This window comes from Balaenoptera physalus (assembly GCF_965194825.1).
Source record: "Balaenoptera physalus genome assembly, chromosome: 12".
In the NCBI taxonomy this organism is placed as follows: domain Eukaryota; kingdom Metazoa; phylum Chordata; class Mammalia; order Artiodactyla; family Balaenopteridae; genus Balaenoptera; species Balaenoptera physalus.
The window spans coordinates 62,154,780-62,172,683 of NC_138897.1; the positions used below are offsets into that span (position 1 = coordinate 62,154,780).

The 17,904-nt window shown below is 40.0% G+C and overlaps 1 protein-coding gene across 22 annotated transcripts in view; it reads right to left on the bottom strand.

Moving 5' to 3' along the window:
- The window catches only part of DLGAP1 (DLG associated protein 1), an 850,590-nt gene that overhangs the window by 278,724 nt on the left and 553,962 nt on the right, over positions 1–17,904 (bottom strand). For 3 of the 22 annotated variants that reach the window (XM_082418627.1, XM_082418626.1, XM_082418631.1), the window contains exon 1: positions 12,594–12,850. The exons of the other annotated variants lie outside the window; for them this stretch is intronic. In XM_082418627.1, coding sequence (XP_082274753.1) covers positions 12,594–12,644 — 51 coding nt within the window. In that variant the 5' untranslated portion in view covers positions 12,645–12,850. Of the gene's footprint in view, positions 1–12,593; positions 12,851–17,904 lie in introns of those variants that run through there. 22 annotated transcript variants of the gene reach the window in all.

The following is a 17,904-nucleotide window of genomic DNA, read 5'->3' on the forward strand; positions in this document are numbered from 1 at the left end:
GGGGGGGATTTCTTCTCTTCTTCTGTCCAAAGTGCTTCTAGATGTAAAATTTGACCTGATTTCAGTTGTAATGAATATATGGGACACAGAGGCAACAGACACTCAGAAGTGGTTTTCCCTATCTGGTGTTTTAGGGATGGCTTTCTGAACAAGAATCACATAAGTAACAATTGATTTTTCTGTCCAATTTTGTAGGAGACATAATTTTCTTGAATTTCCTATGGAGAGGTACATTTATTTGTTTTGATTTACAAAACATCCTTCCTTTGTTCTTATGTTATACAGAAACCAAAAGGAGACATAAAAATTGTATCTGGGAGGCATTTGGGGATCATGAAATAATTAAATCAGAAGTTTCTAGCACATGGATCAGTAAAAGTAGAGGGAAACTAGGGCATCTGACCAGCTTCCCCTTTGAAGCATTAACATAGGCTAGCCCAGGTGGATTCAATTCAGATAAAATTTTAATATCTTTATTAAGGTACTTGAGGATGTAGATTTACAGAAGATAGAGTGATTCATAAAAATTCTATTATTGCATTATTTTAATTAATGAAAAATTCACAACTCATTTCTCAGTTGATAACATAAAGAAAGCACTGACTGAAAAACTGAATATATAAAAATAATATCTGCAAGTTATTCAACTGATGAATTGGTTTAAAGATTTAATTACTGGGCGATTTATTTTGGCATCATTTGTAAAAAGCTAACAATGGGATAGTGAATGACGGTTGTCGATATGCATTGCTAAACATCCTAGTTCCTCAATATGTAGAATGTGATCTTCCTGAAGGCAGCGATTTTGTTTTGTTTAGTTCTGTATTCTCAGTATCTGGAAGTGTGCCCGGCATATGGTAGATGAGCATTAAACAATTGCTAAAGGAAGGAACACTGCCATGTAATGAAGCATCTCACAGCTACTAAAAAGAATGGGGTGGATCTATTTACTGACATGGAGAGAAGACCAACACAGTTGACTTTTGAACAATGTGGGTTTGAACTGCGTGGGTCCACTTATATGTGGATTTTTTTTCAATAGTAAATGTTACAGAACTACATGATCCTGATGGGTTACATCCGAGGATCTAGAACCTTAGATACGGAGGGACCGCCTATAGGAAGAGCTAACTATAAATTATAAGCAAATTTTCTTCTTCATGGAGGGTTGGCATCCCAACCCCTGTGTTGTCCAAGGGTCAACTGCATATATAATAAAGTAAAAGGGCCACGTGCTGAATAGTATTTACAGTATAACACTCATACATACGCGTATATTTTTGTGTTTGAGTACATGCAAGAAATATCAGAAGAGAACACTAAAATGATAATAGTGGTGGTTATCTTTAGGAAGTAGGAGGGGGCAGCCTGGGAAGCAGGGGGCTTTTACTTTTAACTCGGTACCATTCCGTACTGTCTGTATTTTTTCAGAATTAACATGTATCAATTTCATTACAAAATGAATTCTGCGGAAAAACCCCAAACCCACTTTTCTTTAAAAAAACGAAATCTGTGAAAAGTCCACGGATTTACAGCCCATATAGGTCTGGCCTTTTAGAATTTGTGTCATCTTCACATGATCTCAGTCTACAGATTCTATTCCATCACTTGCAAAGAAAACCTAAGGAACAGGTTTTAACTGGAAACTGATGAAAGATGGGTAAGAGAATCAGCAATTAGAATCTTGCAAGAACTATTGTTAAAGATATTTTGCTTTCCTATATTTTCAGCTTGGGTTAGAATTTTGTACTTAAAGTTAAGAAAATGTACATGTAATCATATGCAAAAACCCATATGTTCTGTATAGGTCTGTGTCACTTATTTTCAATGAGATAAAATAGCTTATTAAAGTTGAATTTTCCCATTGGGTTGAGACGATTCAGCTGTTTATCCAGCAGCACTTTGCTTAAAAATAGATGGGATGACATTTGTGGGTGCTTTTAAAAAAATATCCTTTGGAGAAAGAAGCAGAACTCTAATGCCACTTTTACCATTTCCATTATGTAAGAAAGGCAAATTTTATGTTATGAGGACTTCATGTACCTTATTCTCCTTTCTAACAAACAAACTATAGCTCTTTTGAAACCAGTCACAATCATTGGACGTCTAAGGGCATCTCACCTGAGTTTTACTTTTTGGTGATTGAAATTCATTTAACGGAAACCTCAAATATGGTTAGAAAGAGTTCCTTCTGATTGCATATGGAGATTTCTCTTTTCACCCTTCTAATGATGTGCTTTCCCCCCATCATTCTTTCATCAGCTATCTATTGAGTGCCTGCTATGTGGCAGGCTCTGTGGTTACAATAATGAATATAAAGATGATTTTGAGTGCATTTTACTTGACTTTATAGACCGATTTAATAATTAAAATTTAATAATTTTTACCAACCTGCCAAAAATAAGAAGTGGTTAATGTTACCTTAAACCTGCTGTCATCTGATTCCATGGAGTCTAGGGTAAGAATTAAAATATGTTGAGCTGAAAATATACTGTCACCCCAAATTTCAAACCGAGTAGATATACAGGAGAACTCTAGTCAATTAAAGTATGAAATATTAAAATCAGTGTTCCAGTCTTGGTAGCATTGCTGATGTGACAAAGGATTATGACACCAGGAGGAAATGAAACCAAATGCATCACTTTCCCACCCAGAAAAATATACCTTTGTCAGAATCCTACCGCTCTTATTTATTTAAAAATGTACTTTAGGAGGAAATTGCATTTATTGGGTAATATGAAAGAGGAAATCAGGTCTGTGTGAGGGCAGGGGTGTATGTCGTCACCATGCCACATTCTTTTTTTTTTTTTTTTTTTTCAGTTATACATATACATGTATCTATTCTTTTTCAAATTCTTTTCCCAATTAGGTTGTTACAGAATATCGAGCAGAGTTCCCTGTGCTATAGAGTAGGTGCTTGTTGGTTATCCATTTTAAATACAGCAGTGTGTACATGTCAATCCCAAACTCCCTAACTATCCCTCCACCCCCCCCCACCCTTCCCCCCTGGTAACCATAAGTTCTTTCTCTAAGTCTGTGAGGCTGTTTCTGTTTTGTAAATAAGTTCATTTGTATCATTTTTTTTTTAGATTCCACACATGAGCGATATCATACGATATTTCTCTTTCTCTGCCTGAATTACTTCACTCAGTATGACAATCTCTAGGTCCATCCATGTTGCTGCAAATGGACCATGCCACATTCTAATCCTCGGTTTTTATGGAAGTTTTCTCTGCATGATCATAAGAGTAAGGGGAGAAGGTTCTCTTTCACCCTTTGTCAGGTGTTCCCCTGACCCTGAATGCTGTCACACAGATGGCAGGTGAATGGTGTTTGCCCACTGGGGAGGAAGGGCACTTTCGCCCACCTGTTATGTGACTTGAATACCTGGCTTGCTCCACTGCGGGACTGCCACCTGCCCCTGCTCCAAGGTAGTCTGTTGCCCTGAGCCATCGCAGTCGGTGGTCAGGTTAAGCGGGAGAAAGAATTCTCAGGCACCCATTCATCCATGGCCCCTGGGAATCCACCTCTCAGAGGCAGCCTACCAGATGCATGGTTTCATCACTCTTGTAGTTTCCTTTTCTTAGACTCTGTGAATGCTTTTAATGGTCGGGGTCACCCTCCCCGCCAAGTGCAGGGATTTTGTGTTTTCTCTTGAATAGCAAGGTATAGTTCTGAGCGCCCCGTGGCATTCTGTAAAAATGATAAACGCTAATGATGAACAACGAAGCAGGCTCTCCAGGCTCTGGGGCTGGCTACAGGAGAATTCAGAATGAGGGGAGAAATAAGTCAGTTTCGGACACAAAGGCAAGATCTAGCCTCTCATTAGATCCAACTGTTCCATGTGAAAATGTGTCAATAAAATAGGGCTGGGATTTTGTGAGGGGAGGCATGCATGAGTGGACTAGTTTTTGCACATTAACATCTGAAAAACATGTGCACATGTTTTCAAGATGTGTTTTCCATCTTCTTCCCAATTTGGGGTGTTATGATGTAACAAGATTTCAAAATCCAAACATGTTATTTTCTTTCTTCTTTCCCTTTTATGTTCAAACTTCCGCTATAATGAATTAGCTCTCCCTCCTCAGTAACTTAGAGTGTTTATGTTTTTTCTATAAAAACAAAGCACTTAGACATAGGTGATATTTAAGTATATTCCCTCCTATGGTCCCTTCAGCTTGATTTGTGTGCGATTTTTGACTCTGTGTGAATACATTAATTTAATCAAGCAATGAACAATATTAATTTTATATCTTATACAAATGTATCCTCCTCATAAACAAAACTTTCAAAAATACTAAATTTTTAAAAAACCTTAGACTTGATTTAGAATTTTGTTTTGAGAAAGCAAAATATGCCAGCTTATAAAAGTCATGTGCAGTGATGAATGCAGACACTACACTTTTTGTCCTCTCTCTAGATTACATGGTAGTTTAGAAAAGAGACAATTTTTGAAAAGACCAGTACATTACTAGTTGATGACATCTAATTTCTTAGTAATTTTAAAATAATGTAGATTGGGATAGAGCCACAAAATTAAAACCATGGAAAGGAGAGAGAGAAGATTGGAACTGTGTCAAAATAACAGCCAACCGTTTAAAGCTTCAGTGAGTGGGTAAAAGAACTGAGTTTTCCTGATGTTTTAGCCCAACAAAATTATTCTCCTGCCACAAACACAGGACTTAATTACAGAGTAATAAGAGGGAGTAAAACTGTTACTTGAAGTCAGGAAATATTAAAATGCTAGTTGTTCTTTCTTCAAGGCAATTTTCTTTAAAGCAATTAATCAGTTTTAATCACGCCGGTCAGGGTCTTTCAGATGTTAAGAAACAGCCCATTGCTTGGTTTATAAACAAATAAGACTAGAAATTCTCAGCAGTTGTAAAGCACAGAACTGGGCATGGTTGGTACACATATCTGTATTGCCTACAATGGCAGGCATCGTGCCTTTTACAGGCGGAAAGTGTTCAAATTCTACATGTATGATGTATGATGTAGGTATGTATCACCCAATCTGGTAGTGAGCTGCAACTTTTTCCTGTTCACAGTAATGAATAAACTCTTAGAGCTTGTTAACTATGTAATTCAAAGTTTACAAAATACTTCAGGGACTGCCCTGGTGGTCCAGTGGGTAAGACTCCACACTCCCAATGCAGGGGACCTGGGTTCTATCCCTGGTTGGGGAACTAGATCCCACATGCATGCCACAACTAAGAGTCTGCATGCCACAACTAAAGATCCCACATGCCACAATGAAGATCCCGTATGCCCCAACTAAGACCTGGCACAGCCTAAATAAATTAGAAAAAAGGATGTAGAATGAGGATAAAGTAGTTTATAATTTGTTCCTGAGACTTCAACATACTAATTGGGCCTTTTGAGTTGCTTGCTGTGGGCAGAGACTGTAGATATTTAATCACTTGATAATTTATTAGTGATGCATTTAATTACTATAAGATAACTTTTAAAATTGAAGAATAGTTGATTTACAATATTGTGTTAGTTGCAGGTGTATAGCATAGTGATTCAGTATTTTAGCAGATTATACTCCATTATAGGTTATTACAAGATAATGGGTATAATTCCCTGTCCTATGCAGCATATCCTTGTTGCTTATCTATTTTACATATAGCAGTTTGTATCTGTTAATCCCATACCCCTAATTTATCCCTCTCCCCTTTGGTAACTATAAGTTTGTTTTCTTTATCTGTGAGTCAGTTCATATAATTTTATTCCCAATATGAACATGACATGTTTGACTACTGCTCTTACTATCCATTTTTATAAAAAAAAGATAATAGTAGCAACCATTAATGATAGTAGCATGCACTGAACATGACATATTTATTTTTTTAAGAAAAAAATTGTGAATTTTAGGCAAGTTTTCCTCAATTGTGAAATACAATAGGTAAAAACCCACCTGCGGTTTTATTGCACTTGAAAATAAATCAGTGTGCATTTAACATGGTATTTTGTTGTTCTCCTTTGATAGACTGCCTCAGTTAAAAAAAAAAAAAAATCATGTCATAGGAGGGATGGTGAATTAGATCTGGAATTCCAGAAAACTTGTTCTTAAATTCTAGCTCTGATTTTGAGTTGTTATTTGAACTATACAATAGATGATAAAGGAATTAATTAATACTTGTTTCATGCAGTTCTGGTGTTATTTCGTTTTATAATTTCCTGCTTTTGAAAGAATAGTGTAGAAGGCCTTACTTTCTCAAGACACTGATATTAGGATTCATGAACTGTATTGTTTTCTTTATTCCACGATAACTCTGCCCATAGGATAAAATTCATGAATCCATCCATCCATCCATCCATCCATCCATCCATCCATCCATCCATCCATCCATTCACATTTATTTTTTGTTCTTGAAGCCCCCTTATACATTTTTGTGTGTGTGCTGTTTCCAGCTTTACTGAGCTATAATTGATATATAACACTGTGTTAATTTAAGGGGTACCACCTATTGACTTTATACACTTATATAGTGTAAAATGATGACCACCATAACTTAACATAGCTAACACCTCACCACATCACTTCAGTGCCATTTTTTCTATTTTTTACGCTGAGAATGTTTAAGATCTACTCTCTTAGCAACCATTCACATTTATTGAGGGCTTCCTATATGCCATGCACTATGGGAGCAGAAGACACAAGTACTAATAGATTGGTATTTGCCCCCAGGGATCTCAATCTGTGGAGGGAGAGGTAGAATTTGTAGCGGGAGGGGAGCGAGAAGCACTCAGGTGTGGTTGCAATGAAGTGACGACATTGCTGGAAAATACATACTAGATAGTGCAGTTACCATGGAAACTACTTCAAGGAGGTCATACTTGACTTGAGACTTGGATGGTGGTCCAGACTGCCAGCTGGACCCGGGGAGAAAAAGAGGGTATTACACGAGAGGAAACAGCATATGTGGAGGCATGGCCTTGAGAAAGGGCAGTGTGTTCTACAGGAAACACCAAATTATGTACAATACATGGAGCGTTCAAAACAAACTTCACTCCAGACTCAGCCTCTCTGGACGGGACCGCTTTATAGATTAAGCTGAAGGCGCTCAATCTCTTGCTAATAGTCTTGACTTGGTTTAAAGCACAACAGGTCTTTTTCAAAACGCCTTTTCTTGGATTGCCTTTTTTCTATGAGTAATAGGGAGCTGGGAACAATAGAAAATGGGTCCTTTGGTTTCTGTGGGTCTTTTCTAAGTCCACATTTCTTTTCCCTCCTCAAGGAAATCCCCCAAACCATCCTTTCTTCTGAACTGATCACTCCTTGCCGAGCAGGGCATTCTACCCTCGGCTCGGCACCCTCCTTGCCACATCCCAGCCTCAACCACCACTCACCAGCTCCCGCCTCCACAAGACCTCCCTTCTGGTTCTGCCTAAAATCCCCACCCAGGCAGCACCCTTCCACTTTCTCCTTCTGCCCTTCCTCTAACACACGGCACTGCGGTACCTCCAACCACCTGTCGGGCGCACATCTAAGGCTCAGAGGGCCTCCCCAATCCCCCCAGCCCCCCCCCCCCAGCCCCCCATGCAGCAGCCTTTGTAATATCCCCTTTCTTACACTATCAGCTCACTTGGAGTCATCTTTCCTTTCCTAAAATATCACCGCTGTATTAGTTTCCTGGGGCTGCTGTATCAAATTGTACACACTTAGTGGCTTCAAACAACTCACATTTCTTCCCTTACAGTTCTGGAGGCCAGAAGTCTAAAGTTGGTTTCCTGGGCTGAAACCAAGGTTATCAGCAGCCCTGAGCTCCCTCTGGAAGCTCTAGGGGAGGGTCCATGTCCTTGCCTTGCCCATCTTTCCTCCACTTCAAAACTAGCAGCACAGCATCTTCAAATCTCTCTCTGTTTCCACGGTCACGTGGCCTTCCCCTGTGGTCAAGTCTCCCTCTGCTTCCCTCTTACAAGGACGCTTGTGATTCCATTGAGGGCTCACCCAGATAATCCAGGATCATTTTCCCATCCCAAGATCCTTAGCTCAGTCCCACCTGCAAAGTCACATTTGCCATGAACAGTCACATTCACAATTTTCTAGGATGAGGATGGGCCATATCCAGAGCCATTGTTCCGTATACCCCATCCACCAACACTGCCAACGTGGAAGAGGACTTACTCTGTGCTGGGCGACAGTTTACGAGGTGGGCACCGTTATTATCTCTGTTTTACAGATGAAGAAACAGGCACAGAAAGGTAAACTGATGTCTCGAGGCCACGTAGATAGAGAAACCGAGGTCCATCCACCTTAAAAGTGTGTGCTCCTCACACGATGCTGTACTATTGTCTCTCTTTTGGGACCATGTGCGTCCATGGGTTGGTTTGGATCACAAGGACCCCAAAGACAGTCACGGTCAACACAACGTGCATCGTTGTCCAGAGGTTGTAGATGCCCCTTTTCTAGCTGCACTTCTAGAGATTTCTCCCGCAGAGAGCACCGCTAATTAAGCGGTTGGGTGGTAACAGCAGCAATTTGCTTCCCCCTGAAAGGCCACTGGAAGCCCCCTGAGTAGTCTGATGTCATGCTATGACTGATGAATGTTAAGATCTAACTGAGCTCAGGCAAAAGCGCTGTGGAAAGAGTAATCACAGAGCAGGACCGGGAAAGAAATTCATGTTGAAAAGGACAATGGAAATAGAACAGAAACGTGAGGCCCAGCTACTCTCACCATGGAGAGAACAAGAAAGGCAGAAAAAGGCACTGAGGCTGGAGAAGAAAGAATACAGCACAAAGAAAGGTACTTTCAGGTTAACAATAAGGGAAGAATACGCTCGGGGTGCACTAGGGGAGGTCAGAAAGCAAAGGAACAGGCAGGTGGTGAAAAATCAAGGATTTTTCTACCATCCACTATTCATTTTTAAGATTAAAATTTTCTCTCACTCCAGGGCAGCAGTGGGCCACGTGGAGGACAGAAAGAGCTGGCTCCTGGAATCAAACAGACCAGGGGGCCCATTCGTTAATATCAGTGTTACTCATGGCAACTTGAGCCTCAGTCATCTCATTTATAAAATGGGAATAAGCACATGAAGATTAAAGAATTTACATGAATGGCTTTAGCACAATTCTTTGCAGGAATGAGTAACATAAAGAATCATTGCATTTGATTTCTGCAACCTCATCAAAACAAAAGGTAATAAAGTCGTTAAGGAGTCCAAGTTTCTATTCATGCAGTCGGATAGAATTTTCTTTGGGCTTGTTTGTGGCCATGACTGTGAATAAGAGACCAGATATCTACCTTCATGAAACTGAGTGGAATAGGCAACCCCATGTAAAACAGAAGGAGCGTGATAAGGAAATAATGGATGCGATGAGAACTATGGGGAGAGACTGGACACAAACATGGCCAGTCAGAGAGGGCTTCTTGGAGGAAGTGTCATCTCAGCCAAGACTAAAAAGTTCACAAGGCGTAAGTAGGGAAGAGAGGAGTTTGGCGTGAATGGATATGAGAAAGTTAAAAGTACATCAGTGTGGATGAAATGCAGAGTGGACAGAGGGAGTGTTGAGAAATCAGGCTGTGAAGGAAAAAGGTCCCCAAGTATGTCATGCCCTGTAAGTCATGGTAAGAAGTCTGGACTTTACCACTGGGAGTATGGAGGAACCATTGAAGGATGTAAAAGCAGAAGATTTACTGATTCTATCTGTATTTCAGAAATGTCATTTGGACGCTAGTATTGGGTTGGCCAAGATGTTCACTCGTGTTTTTCCATAACATCTTACGGCAAAATCCGAGCAAACTTTTTTGGCCAACCCAATATATAGAATGAACTGGATTAAAGGAAACCTAGAGGCAGGAAGAACACTTAGGAGGAATTAATACTAATCTAGGTGAGAAACTATGGAGGTTCAACAAGGATAGTGGCAGAGGGGCTGAAGAGAAGTGAATAGAAATAAAATCTGTAGGACTTGGTGATTTTCCCATCCATTCATTCATCCATCCAACCAACTCTTAGGAGTCTACCTTAGAGATGTGAGGGGAGGTAGAGGGGAAAATCAAGGTTTTCCCCTCTGTTTCTAGGCTGAAAAAATGGGTAGACAGTGGTCCTAGTTACAGGAGTAGGAAATGCAGGTTAAGAAGTCTTGTGGGGAAGATAGTGAGCCCAGTTTGAGAGATGTTGGCTTTTCAGTAATGCCTTTACTTTTACAACGCAGATACCCTCGGGTCTTCCCGCCTGTGTGCGTCAACGAGGTAACCTTAGCGATCATGACCAAGTCTAGAGATGTTCCAGTCGCCTCTCGTCTTTGCTCCTCCTCCACTTAATCCTGACTGTCCCCACAAATGGGCTTCACATGTATTTGGGAACAAATCTGTCTGCTGCCTTCTGCTTAAGCCTCCTCGCCGTGTGCCAAGAACTTGTTAGGATGGCGGGCCATCTGTGACCACACTGTTGCCTCGGTTACCACTGCCCTCCGTGGATGGCTGCTCCGTGGTCTTTGCCACGTGCGTGCGTGTGTGTGTGTGTGTGTGTGTGTGTGTGTGTGTGTGAGTGTGAAGGGAAGGCAGAGGCGCTGCTTTCTCTAGATTTTCTCCATTAATTAACACAAAGAGTTAATGAGTCAGTCTGTAACACCTGCCTTCATCTGGCATCACTAAGAGTGCCTGGAAGGACTAGGAACTTTGCATCTCATGGTGAAGGGTGAGTGGGTTGACCACTGTAGACAAAAAGAATCACCAAGAGGATGCTGGTCAAAAACCCTGCATATTGAAATCATCGGGTTGGTTTTAGGTGGCAGTGGTGGATAAAAAAGTCATGCTGGTATCAAAGTTTTCTTATTGTATAAATGACAGGAAATAGAAGACAACAACTTGGGGGTCATCAAAGTTTGCTTTCTAGTTTGTTCATTTCTTCCAACTTCCAAATGGACACAGTGCAACCCACAGGCTCTGGGTCAGTGGTGCTGGGGAGAAGGGAAATGGGGGGAAAATGTCAGAAATAAAGAAGCAGTAAAAGTGCATGGGACAGTCAAGGATGGTCTGGAGTAATGAGGTCTGAGAGGGGAAGGGGAGAAAGAGGAAAAGAAGACAAACACCTTTACAAACTCCAAGCAGTCCGCCATGTTTGAGCTTCCAACAGTCCCCCACACAGGGAAAAGCCGTGAAATGGACATATTTTAAAACCTTGAAGTATGAATAGGTAACATATGTTCTTAAAAATGAGCTGTGGTAGACTAAAATGCTACACTCCTACTTCTCATAGGTTTGCTAAATTAGAGGTTTCTCCAGAGAAATGCCTAAAATTTGTAGGTGGCACATGGGGGACATGTAAGTGGAACTAAGTCTTTAGCAGTGGCTGGTCCTTTTGCTCAAACTTAGTATCTCCTTATGCTTCTAGGAAAAACAGATACTGTGAACAATTTAGAGGAAGGGAGAAGAAAAATTCTTCCTTTTCTATGAGAGTCTGATTGCAATGTTTAAAGGTTTCCACGAAACAAAAATATCTGGTGTCACAGCTCACCTCCCATGCATAAAAACAAAATGGGAAAATTAGCTAGGAAAAGGAGAACCATTTCCTTTCCATTTCTCCGAAATTTCCCACATACTTTGGCTGTTTTGAATAGATCTTCTGAAATATCTTTTGAGGTCACCTACTTTGAGAGAACAGAGTCTCTGATTTTCAGGTGACATAGCAATGAGCCCAGAAAACAGAAATCTTATTTTTCATTTTTGTCATTCTTATTGAAAAGAAAAGATGGTAATTTCTTCCCCACCCCATCTTGCTAAGCTTTTGCTAGTCTCAGGGATTTGTGCTCCGATACGACTAAAAGAAAAATCTCCGTGTTAAACCCTGAAAAGCTGGATCACAAAAAGAAATCCCAATCTCATAGCTGTTTCATCACATTTTGTTTTTAAGATATAGTAGCCAAGGTAGCCATGAAAGTCTCACAGAGGTCTGATGGTTTTTTTATTCCCTGAACTTCAGTGGACAAACAAGTACGTTTTCCACACGAACTGAAATCCTTGCAGCCACAGTAAATCAAGAAAGTAATAAGGAAAATGCACATTACCGGCATGCTGCTATTTTAAAAACAGTCTTACAAAATAAAACCCACCTAAACCGAAGCTGTGGAATAATTTTAGCAATTGAAAATTACTACCTTCTCTAGAATAACATGTACTTAGAAATGAAATGACTCAGAAACCAACACGAAGTATGTATGCTGCTTTCCTTGGAGCGTATTCAACGTTTAATTTACAATATATCACGCTAACTACATTCAATGATCAGGGCTTATAACATTTTATCTGTCTTTGCTGCCTCTACCTATTCTGCTCTTAAGCTAAATTCACTTTGCATTATACATGATAACAATATTATTATACAGATGCCGTTCTTACTAAAAAGCTGGATTTCTCCCTCATCCCCTCCGGTACCATAAGCAACCAAATCAAAGGAAAAGGGCACACTGATGGGGGTGGGTGGGTACTCTTTATGAAATTGTTCATCCCAAATTCGCAGACATCATGAAACATGACATTAACTCCAGTATGTTAAAAGAAAAATTATGGATTAGCACAGAAAACAAACACAAAGAGACTATTTATCTTCTTTTCCAGAGCCCAGAATTGCCATTAGCTTACCTTATTAGCTGAAATGCCAAACAGAATGTCTTTATGGAAAAGTAAGTTCATTATTCATCTCAGCTTTGATTTGGTCTAGCGCAGCTGAGAGCATTTAGCTTCTCCCTGTGATTTGCCGATGCAAAGTGTGTGAGTAAGGCAGTAAACACAGAACTTGGGAGGTGGGGAGCAGTTGGCCCATGGCTCACAACTCTAGACCTGCAACTTTACAGTTTCTTTCATATGAAGATAGTTAACAAACTCAGATCTTATCACCGAAGTGACTCCTTAGTGGAGATTCTTAAGCCCGTTCAGTAGGCAGGGCAGTTGCAATGATAATGTCCTGCCTGTTCACGGTCCCAGCAAAATTACCTTGCTGTCTTTCTTTAGCTTGGTGGATTCTTGGGCTATTGATTCACTTTGCAGCACGTTAGTGGATAATATATATTTTGTCAAGGAGAAATCCACGTGGGGGAGCGATCTCTGCAATTTTCTTTAAAAAGAAAACCTGCTTGTCTGACCAGTGAATGGAAAGATAGATGCATTTTACAATTTTGAAGATAAGTGTGCAGACACACACAACATTGTGTTGGATACAACATTCCGGTAGCTCCCACAGACAGAGACCCAGAAGCAAGATAGCAATAGATATCTGTCCTCAGGTCATCAAATTCTCTTTCAGAAAAAAAAGTCACATTCTTTAATAATCGATTAATTTTCTTCAAATGAATTAAACATGTTTTAGAAAGCTTTGGGCAAACACCTTTTCTTTCTTAAAAAATGACTTCCATAGAAAACATCCCAGAAGAACCTTATTTAGTGAAAGTGTCTCATTTCCAAGATGGGCAAAGGAAGTGTTGCAGCTTCCTCTCTCAAGCGTTTTACTTCACAGAATTCGAGCAGTCTCATTTACTAAAATCCAGCTTTACCAAGTAAAATATGCAATCACAACAGCGAGACAAGTCTTGGATAATCAATAGACAAGGACAGTGTTACTGAGCAAAGCAATTTTAGCTTAAAGACTGTTTAAGCTTTCCTTGACTTTGTCACCATGCAAAATCAAGCCCCCAGTTCTCCCCTCCTGAATTAATGAGAGCATGGCTGCCTCTAATGAGAAATGATAAAGAAAAAGCAATAATGATTGATTTGCCTCAAAATGTTAAACATAGAGTTACCATATGACTCAGCAATTTCGCTCTTAGGCATATACTCGGGAGAAATGAAAACACGTGTCCACACGAAAACTTGCACACAAATGTTCACAGCACCATTATTTACAAGAGCCCCAAACAAAAAAGTGGAACCAGTCTTACAAGAGCCCAAACACAAAAGTGGAAACAGTCCTAATGTTCATAAGCTGATGAATGGATGTAAAAATGTGATATAGCCATATAATGGAATATGATTTGGCATTAAAAATCGAGTATTGACACATGCTATACCATGGATGAATTTTGAAAACAGCATGCTGATTGACAGAAGTCATCACAGAGTGTATGATCCCATTTATATGAAATGTCCAGAACAGGCAGAATCTATGGAGACAGAAAGTAGCTCGGTGGTTGCCCTAGGCTTGTGGGCAGTGTACTAGGAAGTGAATACAAATGGGTCTCTTACTGGAGTGATGAAAATGTTCTTATCTTAGATGGTGGTGATGTTTGCACAACTCTGTGAATACACTAAAACCACTGAATTGTATATTTTAAATAGGTGAATTTTATGGTTTGCAGATATCATAATAAATGTTAATAAATTAATTTGTCATAGAAATATTGTCATATAATGGTTGCAACTACAAGAATTTGTTATATATAATAAATTCTGTTGAAGGTAGATAGGGAGAGGTGGGGAAAGTGTAAAGATAACCCCAAACTTGGAAAATCCTTGAGAACTCATGGACTGTAGACATACCTGAAGAACCATTTGTGCTGGTTTTTAATCATGGCTAATTTTCAGTAAGAAAAACCCCCCAAATCAGAGAGAGTGAGAGCAAGAGGAAGAAGATGAAGAAGAAGAGAAGAAAGAGGAAGGGAAAGAAGGAGGAAGAGAGGAAGGGGGAGACTAGTATTTTTATTTATTTAACTTTTAATTTTATATTGGAGTATAGTTGATTAACAAGGGGAGACTTGTTTTTGATTAGATAGTATGAAAGGACAGGTGATTCAAGAGGGAAAGTAGGATCCCAAACCTTAATTCTGATGATATAACAGCAAATGGTTGAGATGAGAATAAAAGAAGAAAGCCTTTAAAGAGACCAAAAGAATTGAACAAGGAGGGTTTTGAAGTGCTCAAATTAAAGGAACTTGTTTCTAACAAGAGAGATGGGTTCACAATCAAGGGAGAATACACGTAAGTGATGAGCATCTACAGGAATTGCACCAAGAGTGCTAAAACCCAGAATTAAATGAAGTTTGAATTAAAAAATAATAAAAGCGATAAAAAAGCCAGGGACAGTAAAAAAAAAAAAAAAAAAAGGCTTTTTGAAAGATATGAATTGGAACAAACAGAAGAACAGAGACAATCCTGAGACGTGGTCCAGATGGTGTAATGTGAACAGATGATGATGAAGGAGGAGAAAGGGGAGGAGGAGGACTAAACATCAAACTCTCAAACTTTACCATTTTCTCTATCAAAGAAAAGGATCTGCAAATTGGAAAGGTTAGAAAAAGAAGCACGGTGAAGAGAAATCTGAATTCCAGGGAAACCTCTTGTATGCAGATGACTCATACATTTGTATTTTCAAAACTAAAAACAGAGCTGCCACATGACCCGGCAATCCCACTCCTGGGCATAGATCTGGAGAAAACTATAATTTGAGAAGATACATATACCCCAATGTTCATTGCAGCACTATTTACAATAGCCACGTCATGGAAGCAACTTAAATGTCCATCGACAGAGGAATGGATAAAGAAGATGTGGTGTATTTATGCAATGGAATATTACTCAGCCATAAAAAGAATAAAATAATGTCATTTATAGCAAGATGGATGGACCTAGAGATTATCATACTAAGTGAAGTAAGCCAGTCAAAGACAAATATCATATGATATCGCTTATATGTGGAATCTAAAAAAAAAAAAAGATACAAATGAACTTATTTACAAAACAGAAATAGACCCACAGATATAGAAAACAAGCTTATGGGGCTTCCCTGGTGGCACAGTGGTTGAGAGTCTGCCTGCCAATGCAGGAGACATGGGTTCGAGCCCTGGCTTGGGAAGATCCCACATGCCGCGGAGCAACTGGGCCCGTGGGCCACAATTACTGAGCCTGCGCTCCGCAACAAGAGAGGCCGCGACAGTGAGAGGCCTGCGCACCGCGATGAAGAGTGGCCCCCGCTTGCCGCAACTAGAGAAAGCCCTCGCACAGCAACGAAGACCCAACACAGCCAAAAATAAATAAATAAATAAATAATTTAGAAAAAAAAGAAAAAAAAGAAAACAAGCTTATGGTTACCAAAGGGGAAGGAGGGGGGACAAATTAGGAGGTTGGGATTAACGCATACATAGTACTAGATATAAAATAGATAATCAACAAGGACCTACTGTACAGCACAGAGAGCAATACTCAAGATTTTGTAATAACCTATAAGGGAAAAGAATCTGAAAAAGAATATATATATATATATATATAACTGAATCACTGTGCTGAACACCTAAAACTAATACGACATTGTAAATCAACCATACCTCAAAAAAATTCTGTTTTCTCAAAATAAATTTGTATTTTCATTCCAGATCTCCCACATGAACTTCAGGTACCTGACAACTTTACTTAGATTCTTTGAAGCACTTCACACGCAGCACCTTCAAAATCAAACTCATTTTCTCCTCCCCCTTTCCTGCCCACACCCCACTGTAGCTCTTCTCGAACTCCCTACTTCAGTGAATGGAAACACCATCTTTTATGCAAGTCAGAGACATAGGTACCATTCCGGACACTTCCTTTTCCCTCCACATCGCCAAGTCCTATAGATTGGGAATCTCTGGAAACTATCCACCTGCCTCAACATCACCGTCACCATCCTAGCCCCAGTCACCATTTTCTTTCACCTGAGATGCTATACTTGTCTTCTAACTGGTTCTCCTTCTTTCATTTTATTTATCTTTTCACTTCCTCTAAAGGGATGTTTTCAGAAGGCAACGTGGATATCATCTCTCCCCACTCCTGCTGTTCCACGCACACAAACAAGGATATAAAGATTCAAATTTTAGACACTACCTCCAAGACCCTGACTGATAGAGTCCTGCATATCTTCCCAGACTCATTTTGCACCACCTTGGTGACCTAACCACACTAGATTTATTTCTGACCCTTTTGTTTCTCCCTGCCTTTGCCTGATTCCCCTGGCTCATTGTCTAATTGACTTTAAGTCTTCCTTCAGACCCAGTCCCAACCACTGTTTCCCCCAACTTCTTAAGTCAATCTGCTATCACAGTATCATAATCTCCTTTGTAGGTATTGAGCAAACTGATCACTTGGAATAGGCTTTTACTTACGAGCAGAGGGTTCAGAAGGTGCTTGGGCTACTACACTCTTGGTATCTTTGAAGACACTTGCTTGGGTTGCCTCTTAGTTTTAAACTCACTATGGAGAGACCTGCCTTCCCACTGGTCACTCTTCTAACAGGGCAGGGACGAGGGATGGATTGCATGGAGGGAAGGCAGGGAATAAGCATTTTTGGCTCAGGGACCCAGCAGTCTGATCTTAGGCGCAAGATGTTTAGGGTAGTGCTAAGAAATACTAGTTGCCCATCCCCTAGAATCTAAAGGGGCCCTAGTCCTATGGAAATCTGAAGTCAGCCACAGTTCCTGCCAGCAAAGAAAGGGACAACCAGGACTGCAGACAGGGAAGAGCTCCCAGCATAATTCAACAGTAGCCCCTGCCATGGTAGTAAATTTAAATTTATCTGTGTGATTGATTTGAGTAATGTTTATCTCCCCACTGATAATAAGGAGCATGAGAGCAGGAATCAGGTCTGTTTCTGATCATCACTGAATCCTTTGCATCTACACAGGGCCTGGCAAAAGTAGGCATTTAATAAATCATTTCTGAATGAATCAATGAAAGAGCTCTTAAATTGGCAGGCTGTGGTGGGAGGGTAATGATAGCGTAATTGCTACTGGCGAAGTCATTTAAAGCATGTGTTCTATGTTGGGTGTCAGGACTAGTGTTCTTGTTTATAAAATCTGACCGTTTTATATCGTTCCCTTGTCATCACAGCTGTGACCTCCCTACTGCATGAAGATCCACTATTGGATCAGTTACATCTAACTGAGCAGAGCAGTTACATCTAGCATTTTGCCTAGAAAATTAGCATGCAGGATGT